General features: G+C 35.2%; 1 protein-coding gene across 1 annotated transcript; it reads left to right on the plus strand.

Annotated features, from left to right (window-relative positions):
* The first annotated feature begins 471 nt into the window (after window positions 1–471).
* On the plus strand, window positions 472–18,009 carry LOC136799177 (FACT complex subunit SPT16-like). Its single transcript, XM_067055866.1, has 31 exons — window positions 472–510; window positions 753–854; window positions 1,932–2,096; window positions 2,245–2,304; window positions 3,453–3,545; window positions 3,727–3,960; window positions 4,190–4,257; window positions 4,562–4,734; window positions 4,929–5,019; window positions 5,401–5,474; window positions 5,710–5,891; window positions 6,812–6,958; window positions 7,303–7,346; window positions 7,996–8,078; window positions 8,397–8,467; window positions 8,790–8,854; window positions 9,126–9,188; window positions 9,482–9,617; window positions 9,852–9,953; window positions 10,211–10,235; window positions 10,851–10,924; window positions 12,245–12,289; window positions 12,399–12,452; window positions 12,655–12,732; window positions 13,370–13,482; window positions 13,858–13,990; window positions 14,658–14,770; window positions 16,435–16,564; window positions 17,028–17,163; window positions 17,337–17,411; window positions 17,651–18,009. Exons 1-31 carry the CDS (start codon window positions 472–474, stop codon window positions 17,752–17,754), a joined length of 3,072 nt encoding a protein of 1,023 aa, XP_066911967.1. The 3' UTR covers window positions 17,755–18,009.
* The last annotated feature ends 1,577 nt before the right edge of the window (window positions 18,010–19,586 follow it).

Consider the following 19,586-nt stretch of genomic DNA (forward strand, 5'->3'; position numbering starts at 1 on the left):
CGAAATTTGCCATTTTGAAACTCTGATTCGCGAAATTTCTTCTCGCAAAAATTTCTTCCCTTAAGGTATGTCAAAAATAAAATCTATTTTTAGTTTCAGCACGGTGCGCTATTGTAAAATCATTATCACGGGTGGGAAAAATTTTTTATAGCGTTTAGATTTATTTGGGTGAAATGCAGAAAAATCATACAATGTTCTGTCCACAACAAAACCACGATTTATGCTTACAAATCAAGATCTGGGAACTAGAGAACCCCCATTTTTGCTTTGTTGTGACATACTAAATGGTTTATTCCGTGAAAACATTTAATGCTTTTAAATAATCTATTCTGAATTTTTTAATTGGTAAAAACTAATACGGTCCAAAAATTTGTCCTGTCTGCAACGGCACAAAGTAAGTCTTAATTTCTCATTTTTTGAGACAACTTTAATGTTCTAATTGTATCAAGCCAATAAACTATAGGGAACTACATGCATTTTGCAGCAGTATTATTTTTCTTCACTTTACATGTACTGGCTATGAGTGAAAAACTTTTTGTCCCATCCGCAACATTTTTCTCAAGATTGAGGCTGTAACAAAATAATTCTATAACACTCCAAGGAAGGATATTTAGTAAAGTTTGCAAGTTCTTAGAAATTGCATTTGCCAAGATTGAGTTATGAGTCCTCAAAAAGTGCCTGTTACGGATGGGACATTGTATCATTTTTCTGCAATTCACCCATTTCATTTATGCTAATAACTTATATTTTAGAAGGGACTAGGAGAAGATGGCCCATCACTTGAAGTTGATGCTCTAGTTTCAATTGTGGGACAAGATGAAGATGTTATATATAGCAAATCAACTGCACTACAGGTAATATACATAGTCTTCTCATATAGTGTAAAAATAACTCCTGCTTATCATAGTTTGTCCCCCCTTTTTTTAAGGGGGGATGACACCTTCCGAAAAAATGTAGAATTGGGAGATCAGAAATTTTCATGAAAAAGGCAGGGATAGCAAGGAAGGGGCTATAGTTTAAGAAGGGGGGCTTGTATATATATTGTAGATTATTTTCAAGCACTGTTATGAAATTTGGTCTTCATGAAAGGAAGTTTTCTCTTAGAGTAGTGTGAGTCAAAAAGAGGAAAGAAAGTTTACTATTACGCTTTCTCTCTCTAAAGATATTTCACATATATTTCTTCTGATTTCTTAGCTATTTTTGTCCAAGATCCTTGGGGGATAGGCATTTTTTAAGATTCAAAAGGAAACTGACTTCATTCTGAAAATTTCTCAAAAACATGATACAGTAAAACCTCCAATTAACAGACACTCTTAAAGGTGGGCACTGCTGGTTAGCAGACAATTTTATTTTCCACAGCCATTTCCTAGTCAAATCCTCTTGAAAAGGTTTCCAAAAGCAGACATTTAATTAGCGGACCAAGTTTTTTGCAAGAAATGACCAAAACCCTACTTTTCCCTCTCAAATTAGCGGACATCACAGTCAAAGTTGTCACAGACTTTTTAAAAAATTAGACAGGTTTAATCTATTGAAACTATTTATTTCTTAAAAACTTCCAAGTTTCATTGAAAAAATTGCTTATAGACGTTTGGAGCGCTCCCTTTATCCAGTCGGGGAATTTGCTTACTGTATAAAAATGATAAATTACAGGGACCTCAAGACTACCATGATTCATAAAAACTAAATTGTTGCACTCTTGTTCTTCCATGTTCTAGTGTCTCTAGAAAAGCACTTTGGACCAAAATTTTACATACTTAATAACCCCTAAAAAAGTCCCTTATACCAAAATTAGGAGCACAGATTTGAAAAGTTTCTAAAATGTGGACACTTCTAATTTATAGCGGACACTAACCCTATTCCCCAATGGTGTTTGCTAATTGGAGGTTCTTCTGTATTTGAAACAATGCATGTTTCCTCCTTGTCTTCATTAGCAATGGCTACTTGGTTATGAGTTGACAGACACATTGATGATTCTTTGTGAATCACATATCTACTTTTTGGCAAGCAAAAAGAAAATAGAGTTCCTGAAGCCAGTCCAGGATGGACAGAAGAAAATGGAGAACATCCCACCAATCACTTTATTATTAAGAAATAAGGTAGTGTTTTTATTTTGATGAAACTGTACAACTGTTTTATTTCAAATGATTTTAGTTTCTAGTGTTATGCACCTTTCATTGCTTCCAACAAAAGAAAATTTATGGAAAAGCAAAGAGTTACATTTTCGTTTTCGTTTTCCTTTTCTAGGGAGACAATGATTCTGAGAATTTCAAGACATTAATAAATAGTATAAAAGAGAGCAAAGAGGTAATGATAACAAATTTCAACCCTTTTCATTTTTTGCACCTACCTCAGAGGTAATTAATTTTCAGCCTTTAATTTAACCTTTGTTCATCTGTGCGTTTGTCCGCCCAATCGTCTGTCACCAGCTTTTCTCTGGATTGCCCCATTACTGATTTTTTGCACAATAATGTAAAATGGCAATGTTTAAAATATGAGGGAGCTCGATATTAAAAAATATGTATTTGTGGCAAATTTGAGCCAAAAAGTGCCTAAAAGTGGAGTTTGTGTGAAATTCCTTCTTTAGTTTTTCCTGAGTTTTAGCCAAATTTGGGCCAAATTCTGGATTTGTGGAAGTTGCTTCATTAGATTTTATCTTTGAAGAGCTAGAGTTATCTTTACATGAAAGAAAGGATTGTTTTTTGTTTGTGCCCAAAAATTAGCATGGCTCCTAACCTCTAAAGTAAAACATCACATAGTGGGCACCCCCCCCCCCTTTAAAAAGGGGGGGGGTTTGAGAATTTTACTGAATGTAAAAGAAGGGGGGGGCTTGTGAAAATTTCAAATAAAAGGGGTGGCTTGGACAAAAAGAGGGGAGTTTTTTAAGGGGGGCTTGGAAGATTTGGCAATTTGCAAAAGAGTGTTTTCCATTCATTTTTAAATTTCTCAACAATTATTATATTTCCATTCATTTGAATGAAGATTGTAAGAGTTTGTTCGTAAAAGGTTGAAAAAAAGAGGGGGGGATGCCATTTTTAGGGGGGGGGGCTTGATACCCCTCTGCCCACTATGCATCAAAAAGCCAGTGTGAAACAAGCTTCATCATGTTTTTCAAGCTTACATATCTCTATGCTGTGCCATGTCATATTGTATTAAAGCAAAAATTTAAAAATTCATGTAACAACTTTTTATTTGTCTGTAAGCTTTTCGGTGTTCATACCATCATCAGGTTCATAAAAATGAACTGTTTTAATCCATTTTCATCTTCATTCAGCATGTTTCCGACTATCTATCTCAGGTATGTCCATTCAGCATGTTGCTTGTTTGGAACAACTTGACCATCCTTCCAAATGAAATTTCAGCACAAAAGTTTTCAGCAATTCTTTTTCTGATTTATGTTGCTGTAAAAAAGGTTTCCCTACAGGATATGAGAAACTGGTATTTCATTTTTTTAGGGTAAAAAAGTTGGTGTGTTTGTAAAAGACAAGTTTGCAGGTGATTTTTCACAAGCATGGAAAAAAGTATACGAAGATGCCAGTTTTGAAAAAGTAAGCATGTATATACAAGCTCAAACTAACCAAGAATTTTCTGTTGTTATTTCCTTGCTTAATTTCAAGTCACCCCATACCATAATCAGTCTCTTCAATTTAGGATCTAATTTAAGTTACGCTATTGTGCCATATTTGACTCATTTAGATCAAAGCAAATAACCTGTAGCCTTATATTTAGACTGATATTTCTCCATCAATGGCTTATGTTATGTCATCCAAAGACGAAAATGAAATCACAACCATAAAGAAGGCTGCACACGTCACTTCAGTTCTCTTTGATAAATTCTTCAAACAACAAGTTGTCAAGATTGTTGACGAAGAAAAGAGTGTCAAACACTCTAAACTGGCTGATCAAATCGAACAAGCATTGGACAGTAAAAAATATCTTGGCCAAGGCATGGATCCAGATCAGGTTTGATCAAGTTTTAATTCTCCCATATATTTACTTTGGGGCAGCCTGAAAAAAATGTTACGATTTGAAATTTAGGGCACACTTGTTCTTTTGGTGAATACCTGAAGTTTTCTTCATTTTTTGAAAATTTTAATTTTTGAGATCTGGTTGTGTTGGAAAGCAGTGGTGTTACACCCAGAAATCATGTCATAGAAAACCTATATTAACCATGTCATTTATTTCCCTTTAGGTTGAAATGTGTTATTCACCCATTATACAAAGTGGTGGGAAATTCAACCTGAAATTCAGCGCAGTCAGGTTAATATTCTTACTCCTTCTACTTTTCTTTGCTGTTATAAAATCTCAAAATCTCTTTATAAGAATTTTAAATCTTTTAATAAACCTTGAAAATACATACATACTGTAAAGTATTTCACACTCTTTTATTGGTTCTGTACCAACTTCCTAGGCTAAACAAGGCAAAACATTTTTTTGTGTAAAATTGCTGCACCAGCTTACCTAAAACAGTTTTTCATATCTTTTACTTTAAAGTTTAATGGCATTTACATAGCCATAATATCTGATACAATAACATATTTTATCCATCTAATTGTGATTTCAGCTCTGATGAAAAATTAAATTTTGGAGTGATCACCTGCTCGTTGGGTGTCCGGTACAAATTTTATTGTTCAAATATTGTTCGGACATTAATGGTTGAACCCACACAAGAGCAACAAGATTTATATAATTATCTGCTGACTCTCCTCGACTTTATTCTTGGGAAGTTAAAACCAGGTTTGTTAATAACGATTTTTCATACAAAGGTTTTGACTGTAGAACATTTTTCCTAAGCAGCTTTTGAAGCAGGAGTACCAGTACTAAAATCTAAGAAATCAGTCTTATCAACGTTAGAAAGGCTAACCTACCATTTTATCGGCTTTCCTCTTGTTTCCAGAATTAGCTTAGATTTATTACTTCATATACTTTAGGTGCAAAGTTGTCAGAGGTTTATGCTTCAGCAGTCAAACAAGTTGAGAAAACCAAACCAGAACTCAAAGAAAATTTCGTCAAAAATATTGGGTAATTAATTTTTTAATCCTGCATACCCCTAATATCCACACTTAGTCAGACTTAGTCTGTTAATTTGTTTTTTGGGACCTACTTTAAATTAACCCATGTCCGTTGGTTCGTTCGTTCGTCTGCTTTTCTCAGGATTGGATCTTTAGCACAATGATGAAAATAAAATTAAAACAAATAGTCTACATTTTTTATGGTCCAAGTAAACTATTTGCATTGCTTGTGCAAGAGCAGCATGCAGCTTTATATTTGTATAGATTAGCTCTAATTTTTCACACAGAAAACAAATAAGTCGACAAAAGCCAGATGATTTCTTCCAGGCACCTTTACAGCCAGCTCAAATATTTCTTGACTAAGCGTCTTTTTTAACGATTTTACTCATAGTTTTGCTACTGGCATTGAATTTCGTGAAGGCTCTTTATTGATCGATCAAAAACACAATCAAAAAATACGAAAAGGTAAATTTTCAATTCAATGTTGTTATAAAAAGGTTAAGCCCTTCACGTTTGGGAATAATACATCAGAGATCTGTTACACAACTCTTTGAGTGTTTTCAGTGTTATATATATTAGGCAAAAGGACTAATGTCACGTCACTGACAAGTTATTATCATTATGATCTTAGATTATGACACCATGCATCACTAATCTATCCAGCCTGGCAGCCAGTTCTCATCTGACCTATTTTTTTCAGGAATGGTGTTTAACATAAGCCTTGGTTTCACCAACTTGAAGAATAAAAGTGCCAAAGAAAATGCAAATAAAGTGTACGCATTGTTCCTTGGTGAAACTGTGGCTGTGAGTGATAAGGACACTGCTGCCATTGTTCTCACAACCTCAAAAAAACAAATGAAAAATATCGGAATGTTTCTAAAGGTAGGTTAAGCATATCACATTGCTCAGCATTACTTCGAAATTCTGATGACTTGATTCCTCTTGTATATTTTTCTGATATAATAGTAAGTAAGTATCAATTGTAATTTTCTGTTTTTTACCATTGAAATTGGTTGTAATATAGATCATAGCTTGCAATAAGTGCTTTTTTTAAAGAAAAAAATCATAGAACCAAGACTTCGTTAGTAAGATTTGTGGGACGAATAATAGGGAACCTTTGATCGGAGGGGTACCCGCATCAAGAGCGGGGTTTGACGCCAGGTAGAGTTGTGGTTGCAAATTACATACACTATACAATATATTGTCAGACTGCTGGTAATATATTGTACTATTATATTACTATAGTACTATAGTACTATAGAATTATAAATTCCTCATAATACTTTCAAATTGTTAACACCTCCATGGTATTACCATCTCGATTTACGATATTTCAACAAAATCAGGGGGATTATTTACACAAAGAAAATACCTTTTTTTGATTGAGAACCTTTTATTTAGCTTGTATGGTACATTGAATATTGTTCTCCAATATATTGTGTAGTCTAAATATTCAACAATAAGTATACAATAAGTACTCTTAACCTACCTGTACCTGCGTCTTCTTTAGCCGGATCATTTTTTTAATGACGTCGGCGATCGGTCATACTAATCGATCATGTTCAATCTTTTTCTTTGAAGCGCTTTTTTTAGAATTGATCTATTGTACATTGTAAGTTCTTCATGAACTGAGTCTCAGCTGGCCTACCAACCTTGGTTCACTTGTTTAGATCGAAAAGTAGTCGTTTTGTGAGACACTTGTTTGATTGTCGAGCAAGATGTCCAAGTTAGCTTTCTTTGTTGACTTGGAACGTAAGTGCGAATGTCTTCGGATTTACATATTTCAAACTGTTTACACACAGGACCCTGAAGAAGGGGAAGATGAAGAAGACGAAGTAAAAATCGACGAAAAATTTTTGCCCGAGAAAAAACAACGAGATATTTCCGCTGAAATCAAACGCAAAGACCATCAAAGAGAACTTGCCCAACAAATCAACGAAGAAGCCAGGGTATGCTATTTTTCCTGTTCTTTGTGTTTGAATGTATGAATAACTCTCGTGAAACTTAATTTTGTGTTGTTATTTTTGTGGGATCTTATTATTAACACCTTCCCCAAAATCAATTTAAATTGTATTTTATGGAACTGATGTAAACGGTAGATATCCAAAACAGCAGAAATTAGTTTCTTCAAGGTATTTAATTTCAACGAGTCTCGGAGAATATTAACCCAAGATGCAAAGTCTGTGAAGATACGATAATCCAACTTCTCTTTTAAAAAAGCAATAACGATTCGGACGGGATCATTAAAGTGCAAATTTTACTGAAATAATCTCTTTTATCTTTATGATTTCAGAGGCGGTTGCTTGATAAGCAAAACGATAATGATTCTGATAAAAAGTAAGTATCCTTGGTGCATTTTTGGTGTGATTATATTCGGTCTATATGATAAAATCGAGTCTTCTTTAGATGAATCCATAAGCTTATTGGTTAAATTCATCAGGTGGGTCCTACGTGCTTTATAAAGCCTCTGAAAGAAAGGAAGGACAGATGAAGGATGATCCCACTGTTGCGATAGTTTCTTATTCTAGGATAAGAAAATCATTAGTAAACAAACGCCATCGACTCTGTGCTCGCCAAACAGCACAGCCATAACGTATCAGTAGTTTCATTCGGCGAGTAATGTCACCACTCCGTATAAAATGCCTTGCATTCCTACCCATATTCTTGTATCAGTATACCGATTCCTCTCACATAGTATTTGGTCGATCTGGGTGAAGGTACATTCACTTGTCAAGTGAATCGTAGTACCGAGTAGGAATTAAACTCTAGCCCCCGTACAGGAGTCGAGAAAGATAACCACTACATCACTATGCCTATAAACTTTCACGAATAAATAATTTAATGGAATTTTTTCTTTAGTTGTTTTCACGCTATAGACATTTATTTATCCTTGAAAAATATTAACTTTGATAGAGAATAGTCACGTTTCAAACACAATGAACTACTACATTAAGACAGTTACAAAATAAATCTTTTCATTACATAGGACGGTGCGAAACACTGTGGCATACAAGAACAATAATTTGATTCCAAGAGACAACAATGTCCAAGAGCTTACCATCTTTGTTGGTCAGTAGTGATTCCATTGGTTGTGAAGCTTTCAGATTGAATTTCGAATTATTGTCTGTTGTTGCCTTAGAAAGCAACCCAAAGGCTCCCTTTTCTACCTACACTGAAGTTAGGGGAGGGTGTCGTTTTTTTCGATTATCCAGGGACCTGTGATCCTTGATAGTTCTCAAATACCATATTTGAACAACAGTAGAAGAATTAAAAAGGAAGATTAAAATACTATTCCCCTGATGCCTACTACCAAGATTATAAACAAAAGAAAGAAATGAATTCAATATTTACTAAATTACTTTCTCATTTATTTTGGTTTCTTTTTAGATCGAAAATACGAAGCTATCATTCTCCCTCTGTTCGGAATTCCAACTCCTTTCCACATTTCTACAATTAAGGTATTTTCTATTTATCTTCGGAATAAGTCTTACAATCTATTGCAAACGAGCTCACTTCTTCCTACGGCCGCTCATTCACCCGCTCGCCTGTGATGAACTTTCCCTACGATTTTTAATTGTTTTGGCAGTTCTTACAAAAAGTGATCCCCCTTTATTTTCTTAAAGGGAGGAGAAGCGTCGTCCCATAAAACGCTTTAAAGGACGACCTCCACGTCGCAACAAGCGCAAATCGTTTGTCTTCTTCTTTGTCAATATAATAGACGCTCTTCCTCTCCATATCAATAAAAATATCTTTAAACTCGTCCACTTCTATCATTTTCAGAATGTGAGCACGAATGTGGAGGGAGATTCTTCATACCTTAGAATCAATTTCTATTGTCCTGGAAGGTAATTCTAGCAATAATGGTTTTGTGATGACTCTTTTATTAACGATTAAATTACTTGTGAAAAGATCATAATAGATGAGTCAAGTTGAAGGCTTACCAAGTCGGGTTTTTTATTTGCATATTCGTTCATTCATTCAATCAAGGTTTCCTATGAAGGAAAGCTTTTTTCGTATTCTTCTGTAGCAATAAGCTGTGTAAATTAGTTTTCTTGAAAAGTGTTGAACCTGCTTGTGAATTTTTTTTGAGAATGTTTTTCCCAATTCTACTTTCAGCTCATATGGACGTAGTGATGGTAACATTTTCTCTAACCCTGACTCCACATTCGTCAAAGAATTGTAAGTGAAAACAGGGAGATTGTCTTTTAATGAAATTCCTTGGGAAATTGAAGGATATAGGGTAACCTTTTTTAAGGCTGTTAGATGATCCATATGTCATAATTGTTTAATACTATCGAGCTATAATTGCATTAAAAAAACAATAGATAGCTCCTACATCTAGACATATAAATTTCAACGACTGTATTTATTCGTATTTTTGGAGTATCTCTAAGCTCATCCGTTCAAGTATAAAAATGTTGTATTTTTTCCAATGCAAATCAAATCATCAATGACTTCATTTGTATTTCCAGAGTATATCGTAGTTCGAACATCCGAGTACCAGGAGAAAGTCACCCACCAGCAGAAAATTTGAATAAAGCACTACGTATGATCAAAGAAGTCCAGAAGAGATACAAAACAAGAGCCGCTGAAGAAAAAGAAAGAGAGGTCGGGAAAGATTTTGACACTGATTGTTTTTTTCTAAAGCTAGCAGAAACTTTGCTCGGCCAAGAATTATCAAGATACGCCAAATTTCTTGCCTTGTTGTTTTCGATATTTTTAAACTCGATGTCTTATCTACGCTAGACTACGATATTACTGGATAATAATGTAGTGTTTTTAAATTCTATGTAATACTTAACTTAAGCATTGTTTCTTAATCCCAAACTTCTTCATTTGCAGGGTGTTGTGAAACAAGAAGATTTGATCTTACATAAAGGGAAAGGAAACCCAAAATTACGAGATTTGTACGTCAGACCGCAGCTCACCAGTCGAAAATGTGTCGTAAGTGTCTGCTTTGTTAGGCCGTTTAATCGGAAAGACAGATGTAGGTGCCTCCCAGAATTTTAAAGAATACATTTGTATTTAATCTTTCGGAAGTTCTTGCTCATCTAGGCTTTAATCACTCGATCCGATAACACCTTAAAAAATTTCCTTGACTTTGCTACACTTTGGAATTTCATTTACAACGACCTAAGTACTATAACTCGCCTATGGCGATCTGAATTTTTTAACACAATTTTCTTTCCTTTTTTTTGCAGGGAAGCTTGGAGGCTCACGTGAATGGTAATTGTCATACTTTCTTTGTTTTGTGTGGTATTATAATATTTTTGACTCTCTTAATCAAACTTGGAGTATCAAAAACCGCTTCTAAACTTAAACAATGAATTGTTTTTGGCTGACGAAACTTCAATGCACCTTTTATCGATGATTTTGTACAATAATACTTTAAAACATGACCGTATTAAACTTAGACTTCACATCAAAACCAATTTCAATTTTCGACGTCAGTTTTTCATCGAAAAGTATACTACAGTAGAGAAAAGTATTATACAGTAGAGTCTCTTTAACTCGAACAAATTTTCTCGTCCTTCCAATTAACTGTGCCTTATCAACCTTACTCCTTAACTCGAAATTTCCTTAACTCGAACAAATTTGTGTTCCCGCATAGTTTGCACCCCTTTCTTAGTTTTCACCCCCCCCCCCTCCCCGTGCGAGTTTGAGCTATGGATTCTCCAGTTTACCCGGAAAAAATCTGTTTTTATTCAAGTTTATTTCTTTGAAGCCAATCTTTCGTTCTCAAGTCCAAAAATATATAAACTAGATACTTTTTGTTGAAATCTAAAGAGCAATTTGGACATTTTTTCTAGACCATCCAGTATTTTATTTTTATCTTTTAAGGTTTCCGATATCAAAATATAAAAGGGGATAAAATCGACATCTTATACAAAAACGTCAAACACGCATTCTTCCAGGTAACTTCATATCTAACCCAGCTTCCTGTATATCTGTAATCTAACTTTGCTACATGTTTAATTGACCCAAAGGAGTGAATTTGTACACTGGTGTCCTTCCTGCTAGACAAAGCTTACTGTCTGGTAGAGTTTACATTGTTTCTTGCCTCATAAATAGACCATTTCACGGTCAAAAGGAATCATGGGTAATCAAGGACCATTGCGCTCTGATAACACCTTTCTACACAGTGGGCCCAGAGGTGGAAATAGGGAAAAAACGAAAGTTAAAATTTTGCTTTAATAATATGATTTATGGAATCTTGAATAAATTTCTGATAAGATGCCAAAGTTTCAAGTCTGTATCTGATCTGTAACTCAAGTTATGTGGCTCCAAAGTTGACTGAAAACCACATTTTGATGAAAAATCAAAAAAAGTGAAAAATGCATATTTTTGAAGATTCTGATCTAAATTCAGCTTGTAAATCAGTTCTTTTGTGTGATAACCTTTAGAGACATTATATTCTAAAGGGAAATTGCTTAAAAGTAAGTATAAATATCCAAGAACGAGAAAAAATTCAAATTTTCAGTCAAAATTCTCATCACGAAAATGCTTAAGGTGACCACAAATGTCCAAATATCTCAAAAACCGCTAAGTGTCACATATCAAACCATATATGTTTTGAAAACTACAGACACTAACCTTTCCAAAAATGCTGGAGTTTCGATGTGACACTTAGCGGTTTAAAAGTTCAAATTTTGCCTGCATTTTCCAAGCTACAAATCTCAATTTTCATGAAAAATCTCAAAAGAAAGTCAAAATTTGAAGTTTACTATTTTCTAACTCATGTAATGTGACCCTAGAGCTCTACTAATGCCTTAATAATACAAAAAATGTAAGAAATACTATCTTGTTGTTCTCCCACTCCCTATTTCCAAACTTTTGTCCTCTGGGCCCAGTGTGTTTCTGTTGGTCAAAAATTTGGTTTTTTTTTTGCGTCTATCCAATGGGAAGCTGTTATTGAGACTCGATCAGTGAAATGACCTTTACAAAGTTGAATACATAACTTAACCGGAAAAAGAGTTTAACTCGTCTATACATGCTTCATTAGCGAGTTTATGTATTTGCACTTTTGAGAACGATAAAGTGACTAACGTGATTTGGAATAACCCGCAGCTCTGACCCGCAAAATTGAGGACGGTAAAAGTACTGATTTACCGTCGTCCTCAGTTGGTCAGGATCTAGTTGAATTAGAACCTTACCGTCTCCGTCGCAGAAAAACACACATAAATAAACTCGGTATTGATTCACACCTCGTAAACAAACCTACTCTCCTTTTTCAGCCGTGTGATGGCGAGATGATCATCGTTCTTCACTTTCATTTAAAAGTAAGTTTCTTCATTCTTATGACAGTATGCACTTTATGAAGTAGTTCTGTGTGTTTGTTTTTTTTTCATTTTTGAGTTGGCTTTGATAAATCATTTTTCTCCATTTTAGCATCCTATAATCATTGGCAAAAAGAAATATCGTGACGTTCAGATGTTTACTGAGGTATGCTGATAATTCTCCTTTCATCATCAAGTCTGTAGAGGTCTCTGAAGCAATACAGTCTTCCTTCCTTCCTTTCCTTCACAATATATCAGGTAATGTGCAGACCAGAGAGAATTGTTTTGATAGTGTTTGTTGATTGAGTTCTTCCATATTCCATGTTTTACTTTCTGTATTATAAACTCAATTATCTTTTTATTTTCAGGTTGGAGAGTTGGTGACAGATTTGGGAGGTAAAGGTCATCATAATATGCGAGACAGAGACGACTTAGCAGCCGAACAGGTAGGCACTTCATCTTTCCTTTTTCTAGATAAAAGCCATCTCGGGTACCTAATAGCCAGGGGAGTTGGAATAAGCGGGGGGCTTGGAAAACATCTCAAAACTTAATAAGCGGGGGGGGGTTGGAATAAAAATGTCCTGGGTGGAAAATTTTTAAAAAGAGTCTAAAACAGCAGAATTAGGACAAAAGAGGGAACTTCCAAAAACATTTTCTCAAAAATTAATTAGCGGGGCGGGAACGGCTATTAGGTGAATCACGAATAATGCAACTGTTCCGTGCTAAATCTTAATGATCAAACTGCTGTTCCTTGCTAAATCTTAATGATCAAACTGACCGTGCTAAATGAATAAAGGCTGGAGTTAAATCTTCATCTCACAGGGTAGAGGTAGAATAGGCTTTTCAGGAAAAATTTATTTGGGTGGTATTGAGGATATCGGACATCCAGGCTGTGTGTACACATTAGAAGGGCCAGGTATCAAGGGGGTAGTGATGTCAAATAGGAGGGGGTCAAATTGTTTGAAAAAATGATGAAACATTGAACATTTTCAAATTATTAATCTTACACCGAAATATCTTACATTTGCTCTCGATCTTTTACGGTTACCTATTCATTCATGCATTCAGTTTTACTTCTCTTAGGCTGAGCGTGAACTTCGTGCTCGATTAAAAAGTGCTTTCAAAACATTCATCGAGAAAATCGAAGGTTTGACGCATGGTGTGATCGAGTTTGATATACCTTTCAGAGAACTTGGGTAAGTCACTGTGATGTTCTCCATTGTGATGTTCTCCTCTCCATTGCCCTAGGCCATTCTTTCACCGGATCCTTTGCTGCAGCTGCATGGGTACATATGTTTTTGACTAAGTTAGGTGACCCATCTCATCTTTCAAAGATACATTTAAAATTTGAACTATCAAGAAGCTACCGGGTCATAGAACTTGCGATATTTCACATTAAAAGATGTAACTTTAAAAGATGTAACTTAGGTCGGAAACACCCTTTTATAGCTTTAACCCCCATAGATATCAAATGTATAATATTTTAAAATAAAACGATTTCTTTACGAAACCTTTTCTCGTGATGATTTCGGTCAACTCAGATGTCTCATTCAGGATTTTTCGTTATTTAGATTTTCAGGCGTTCCATTTAAGAGTACAGTGTTACTGCAACCCACAACACATTGCGTGGTCAGCTTCACTGAACAACCCCCTTTTATCATCACACTCGACGATTTAGAATTGGTTCATTTCGAAAGAGTACAGGTAGGTGGTCTTCCCCAATTGCCCTACATTTTTCGATTGATTATTTTGAAGTTTCTCCTACCATACTTTTCTTATTGGTGTCCCTTCATTGTGTGAACCCTTGACCCCTGTTTCCATAGAGAAGAAGAGCCTTTCCAAAATCAGTAAACGAGGGTCGCTAAAAATTTACACCTCTCGATTGCCCTATGTCATTCTTTCCGTATTATTGAAACTTCGCCAATCAAACTATTTAAAGAATCTCATAAATGCTTTGTAAGCGTCATAAGCAATCGCTTTCAAGCGTTTTCAAGTGGAATAATGAGTTGTTTCTTCTCCAAAAAGATAAATGGAAATTTTTGGTTGATCCGTTTAGTCTCTTTGCTACATATGGCTAACGTATCTCAAAGGTCTCCGAATTTTTCTTCGGTAGAGAGTAGAGCTATTATTATTATTATTATGTTATTTGTATTATTATTAATTTATTTGTTAATGCAGTTTAGGTTTTATATACAAACTTATATTACAATACATTATATACAATTCCATATATATTGGCAGTAAAAACTGATGTGGACCTGCAGGCTAAAAAAACGAAAAAGTAAAAGAAACCACTGCAAAGGCAGAAGTGTGGTTACTAGCAGTAGCTATATACTAGCTTTGATTTTTGCTTTGTTCTCTTCTCCCATAGTTTCACATGAAAAATTTTGACATGATTTTCGTCTTCAAAGAATACACACGCAAAGTCTCGATGATCAGTGCCATTCCAATGACCTCTCTCGATTCCGTTAAAGAATGGCTGAAGTGAGTATTAATATCCTCCCCCAACCCTCCCATTTGTATCTAAATACTACACTGAATGTCATATGAATTCTCCTCTTTTTTTCACTTGAAAGACTCGCACGATGATAGCAAATTTATATTTGCAAAAAATCTTAAGTATCTAAACGCATCTATGTATTGGTTGAGTCGAATCGGAAAACCTTGATATTCTAAAGTATCATTTCTTTATATTACATCCTAAACATCCAAAAACTTCTCGGATGTTCTTATAATTATGAGTTGGCAGCCTAAAAATGTTCTTAACATATTCTTATTTTCACTATTTAGCGAGTATTTTGTTTGATTTCTTAAGAAATTGAGTGTTTTTGAGTCCTTAGCATGTTCTTATGTAACTTTTTGTAACCATTTTTGCCATAGAAGCCTTATGTTCTTTATATAGCTTGTTCTTATAATAAACATGTACACGTGGAATGTAGGCATTGCTTCTCTACGTTAACCCTTTAAGTGCCACGGTCATTTTTTTCTAAGTTTTTTAAAGAAAATTGCTAGTTCAAACTTTAAAGGCTTATATCTCCGGATCTAGAAGGGGTTAGAAGCTTGTTCATAGCTCCTTGGATAGCTTAGAGTCTGCGCGGACCTGTCTGAATGATGGAAAGGTGACCAGTGGTAAAACTTAAAATTAATTCGCTGGAGAACAGAATCAAGTAAAGCAGGGCCAAATTTGGAGGTTCTTGGATCACTCGTTGACCAAAAATGGTCAAAAAACGGTCAAAATCTGAAAAAAGTGGATTTTTGTCAAATTTTTTCATTTTTTTATTTATTTTTTGCCTTAAAATCTCGCTGGAAAGACTCACTTTTGATTGTTTTTTTTTTGCTTGACCATGAAGCCCAATCCAATTCCTACGAGTTAGACCTCCTACATAGCCCATGTCTGATATAAAAGACATTGGCACTTAAAGGGTTAAGATGTCGGATATAAGGTGAATGATACTTACTAATTTTTGGACCTACCTCCGGGTACCCCGGTGGAGGTCCTTTAAATTAACCCATGTCCGTCCGTCCGTCCGTTCGTTCGTCTGTTGCCAGCTTTTCTCGGGATTGGCTCATTAGTTTTTTTCTGATTTTTTGCACAATGATGCAAAATGGCAATGCCCAAAATATGACGGAGCCCGATTTTCGGAAAAAAAGATTTTCCGGCCGAAAATGCCGGAAATATCCCGGAAAAACTGTTTTTTTGGCACTTTCTCGAGATTTTATCATTAGTTTTTTCTGATATTTTGCTCAAAGAAGCGTATTAACAATGCCCAAAACATGGCCGAGTCCGATTTTTGAGAAAAATTTTTGCCGGAAATTTCCGTTTTTGCAGATTTTCATTGGATTTTTTCGTTTCATGTCTTTGTTTTTTCAAACAAAAACATCATTTATAAGAATGTCCACGATTAAGCATGGTTCAATTTTCAATGAAACTGATTTTGGTACAGGAACTTTCTAAAAATCGCCAGAACAGCCGATAATAGACGGATTCCATGAATTTCTCGAGTTGTTCTCGTATTATTCTGCATTTTCATACTATTGTTTTCATTTTTCAATTGTCTTATTACATCAATCTTCAGGTAGGTTCATTCAGCATGAAGCTTGTTAAGGCTAGTTTTATCTTTGGTTTTATCTTCATCTCATACTTTTAGTTCATGTGATATCAAATACACGGAAGGCATCCAATCATTGAACTGGACCAAAATTATGAAGACCATCAATGACAATCCTGAGGACTTCTTTGAGAATGGAGGATGGTCTTTCCTGGAGCCTAATAGCGAGGTTTGTGCTCATGTTTTTAGAAACCCTTTGTTTGACACATTTGGCTTGGGAACAAAACTATCCATGTGTTCATGTGTTAAAATTCCGGAAATTTGTGAACTTTCTTTCCTCCACGATAAGGGGCCAGTGCTAAAATGTCAGATTAATGATGTGAGGTATTAATGATGTGAGGTATAACAATAAATATCAAAATAAATAACTATTTTGAATTCCCAAAAAAAGCTACAAAGAAAAACTTGAGAAATAAATTCGGTACTGTTAGTGATTTTTGTCATGTATGAACTTTCCCTTATTAAGAACATTAAGAACAGTCAAATTTCTAAAACGCTCAATTTAGAAATAAATGCTCTAAATATCCCCCGATTAACCAATAATGAACCCGATATGTTCCCCGATTAACTAATAATGATCCCGATAGATTCCCGACTAAACGATTATAATCCCGATATTTTCCCGATCACAGGACGAAGCAGAGGCCGAGGATGATGACGATGAGGACGATGATGAATTCGTTCCCGAATCCGATGAAGAAAGCGAAGATGACGATGAGGACGAAGAATATGATTCCGGTGATGATGAATCCGATATTGATGATTCCGGTAAGAATCGGAAAATCTGGGTTTCTTTTAGGTTTAAAAAACTAGTTTGCACTCCTCCTTTTTTAATACCCCAACTTTTCTGAATGCCTTTTTTTTTTGAGGGGGTACCAAAATTTGCCAAAGAAATTAGGGGGTAGAAATTTATTTATTTTAACATGTTCATCTTGTTGCAGATTACGAGGACGATTTTGATAGCGATGAATCGAGTGGGAAAGGTTGGAGTGAACTCGAAGAAGAAGCTAAACGAGGTTTGTGTTTGTTTTCTAGTTTCATTTTTATTTTTCGTACTACATCTTTCGGCGGCTTACTCTCGGGGGAAAAGGGTGACTAACGTCATGGGCCGCCCTTAAGGGTAGGTCTCTTAAGATCCTCGAAATACACTGTAAGGTAAGTGTACTTTGATAGAATGATTAATTCCGCTAAACTCAATGTTATAAGGTTATCAAAGGCAATGTTATATTTTATTTTCGTTTTCCTCCTCCCTCAGACGATCGAGAAAGAGAACGTGAAATAATTCAACCCTCTTCCAAACACTCCAAACGAAAACGAGAACCGTCGCCTCCACGAAAATCCAAAAAGAAGAAACGTTGAGATGTTTTCATTTGTTCGAGTGAGCGGAAGGAGATATGTGTAGTATTGACGGATAATGTTCAGTTAATCTAAACACTGCAAGACGGGATAATGAGTCGAAGTAATGACAAACTTTAAAAGGAAAAAAAACGAACGCTCTAGCGATATGAGGGAGGGAGACAAGGTCAAGAATATCGAATGTTTTAATCGATTTTGTACATTTTTATTTTACATTATGCCGCAAACCAAAAATATAAATAAGTTCTTTTCAAGAAATTTTATTTCTGTCTTTCAAAGTTTTTACACTGATAGTAGGCCCTTTCGTAAATTACATCACGAACATCACTTGTCTCGTTTTGAAATTATTGCCATGGTGATTAACTTCCAGAGGATTTTATTAAAAATACTTTGTATTTATAAAAAAATCAGTTAATGTCTCAAGGAACATAATCACCATGGTAATTGTTTGAATACGAGGCAAGTGATGTTCGTGACGTGACGTAATTTATGAAAAGGTCTATTGGAAGTTTTTGTACAAATAAATGATGATGATGATGATGATGATGATGAAAATCCATTCTATCAAAAGATTTTAGAGATTTTTATATGGATTTTAAATTTCTATTGTTATTTAGTAACTTTTTCGAGATTTGTTGGATTTTTCAGACTTTTGGGTTTTCTGGGATTTTTGGAAGAGTAATTCATTCCCCTTGTTTTGTTTTTTTGGGGGTGGTATAGGTTGCAGAAGAATGGAGAATTTTTAGTAACCCTATCTTGGCCAAAGCTTTCAGCATATAGGGCTTCACCAGAGAGAAAATGAATAGGGGGGGTTGGAGGATAAAGCATTTTGAGGAAATATTATACCCCGGACATTGTGACTTTCGACTTTCAATCCCTCGGACAAGCATCAGTTGACCACCTGGACATTCAAAATTACCCTCGAACAGAGCGAGTTTGCCCCCGGACAAGGCAAATTTTGTAAATTTCCACTACACAAACCCGCTTAGCGAGTACCTTACCAAAAACTGGGATTTTGTTTGGAGCCCGAAAACCTGGGCTCCAAACAACATATTCGAAAAAGTCGCAAAGTGGAAATAACGTTGATTGCGTAGGACTAGAAAAAAACAAGGTAACGTCTAGTATAGGTTAAAAACCGCTATATCTCGAATTCTATCAAAAGTTAAAGCCTTCTTGTCTCTGCTGCAAATTATATTTAGACAGGCTTTAAGTGGCTTCATTTCAAGAGTCTCAAATTTCCCCTTCGTCGCTTTTGAAATTAATGGGTGTGACCATGCGACCATGGCGTGGCGCAAGGGAAGTTCCCCATCGCAATTAGAATTCCAAGAATTTCGGCGAATTTCCGTCTGAAAATTTTTCCGCAGCAAATCTACCATTTTTGAAAAGTGACGTAACTAAACAAGATAAACATTCCAAATCGCATGCACTTTCGCTTGTAAACATTGTCTGCTGCAGAAAGTCTAGCCTGGATATCCAGGCTGTAAACTATTTCACAGTCTAGTTTTTGATATTTTATGTTCTGGTTTACAGCTAGCCTAGTTAACTAAGCCCGTATTCACAAGGCTAGGACACACGGCTTATGGCAATAATTTTTTATATTTATTATTTTTTTTATATTTACGGATTTTAAGTTTGCCTTGGAATACTGGCTTAGGGAAAGGGCGCGTTCATAATATGAACGCAGGATTCGGTGAGCTTCTGATTGGTCAGAGTGGATCACGTGGTATAAAATCGGGAGTTTTCGTGAGCGATAGAAGTTTATAATTATTTTATCAGAAAACGAGTAGAAGAGGATGGGGACTCATTGAATGCAAGATCTTTCTTCGATTATACTA

This window comes from Clytia hemisphaerica, unplaced genomic scaffold (genome assembly GCF_902728285.1).
Source record: "Clytia hemisphaerica strain Z4C2 unplaced genomic scaffold, Clytia hemisphaerica genome assembly, whole genome shotgun sequence".
NCBI lineage: Eukaryota > Metazoa > Cnidaria > Hydrozoa > Leptothecata > Clytiidae > Clytia > Clytia hemisphaerica.

Excerpts from the sequence above, each read along its gene's own strand:
- LOC136799177 (XM_067055866.1), top strand. The coding sequence starts at position 472 with ATGCATTTTGCAGCAGTATTATTTTTCTTCACTTTACAT. Across the intron at positions 4,258-4,561 it reads CTGAAATTCAGCGCAGTCAG|CTCTGATGAAAAATTAAATT; the intron begins GTTAATATTCTT and ends TTGTGATTTCAG. Across the intron at positions 17,412-17,650 it reads CGAAGAAGAAGCTAAACGAG|ACGATCGAGAAAGAGAACGT; the intron begins GTTTGTGTTTGT and ends CTCCTCCCTCAG.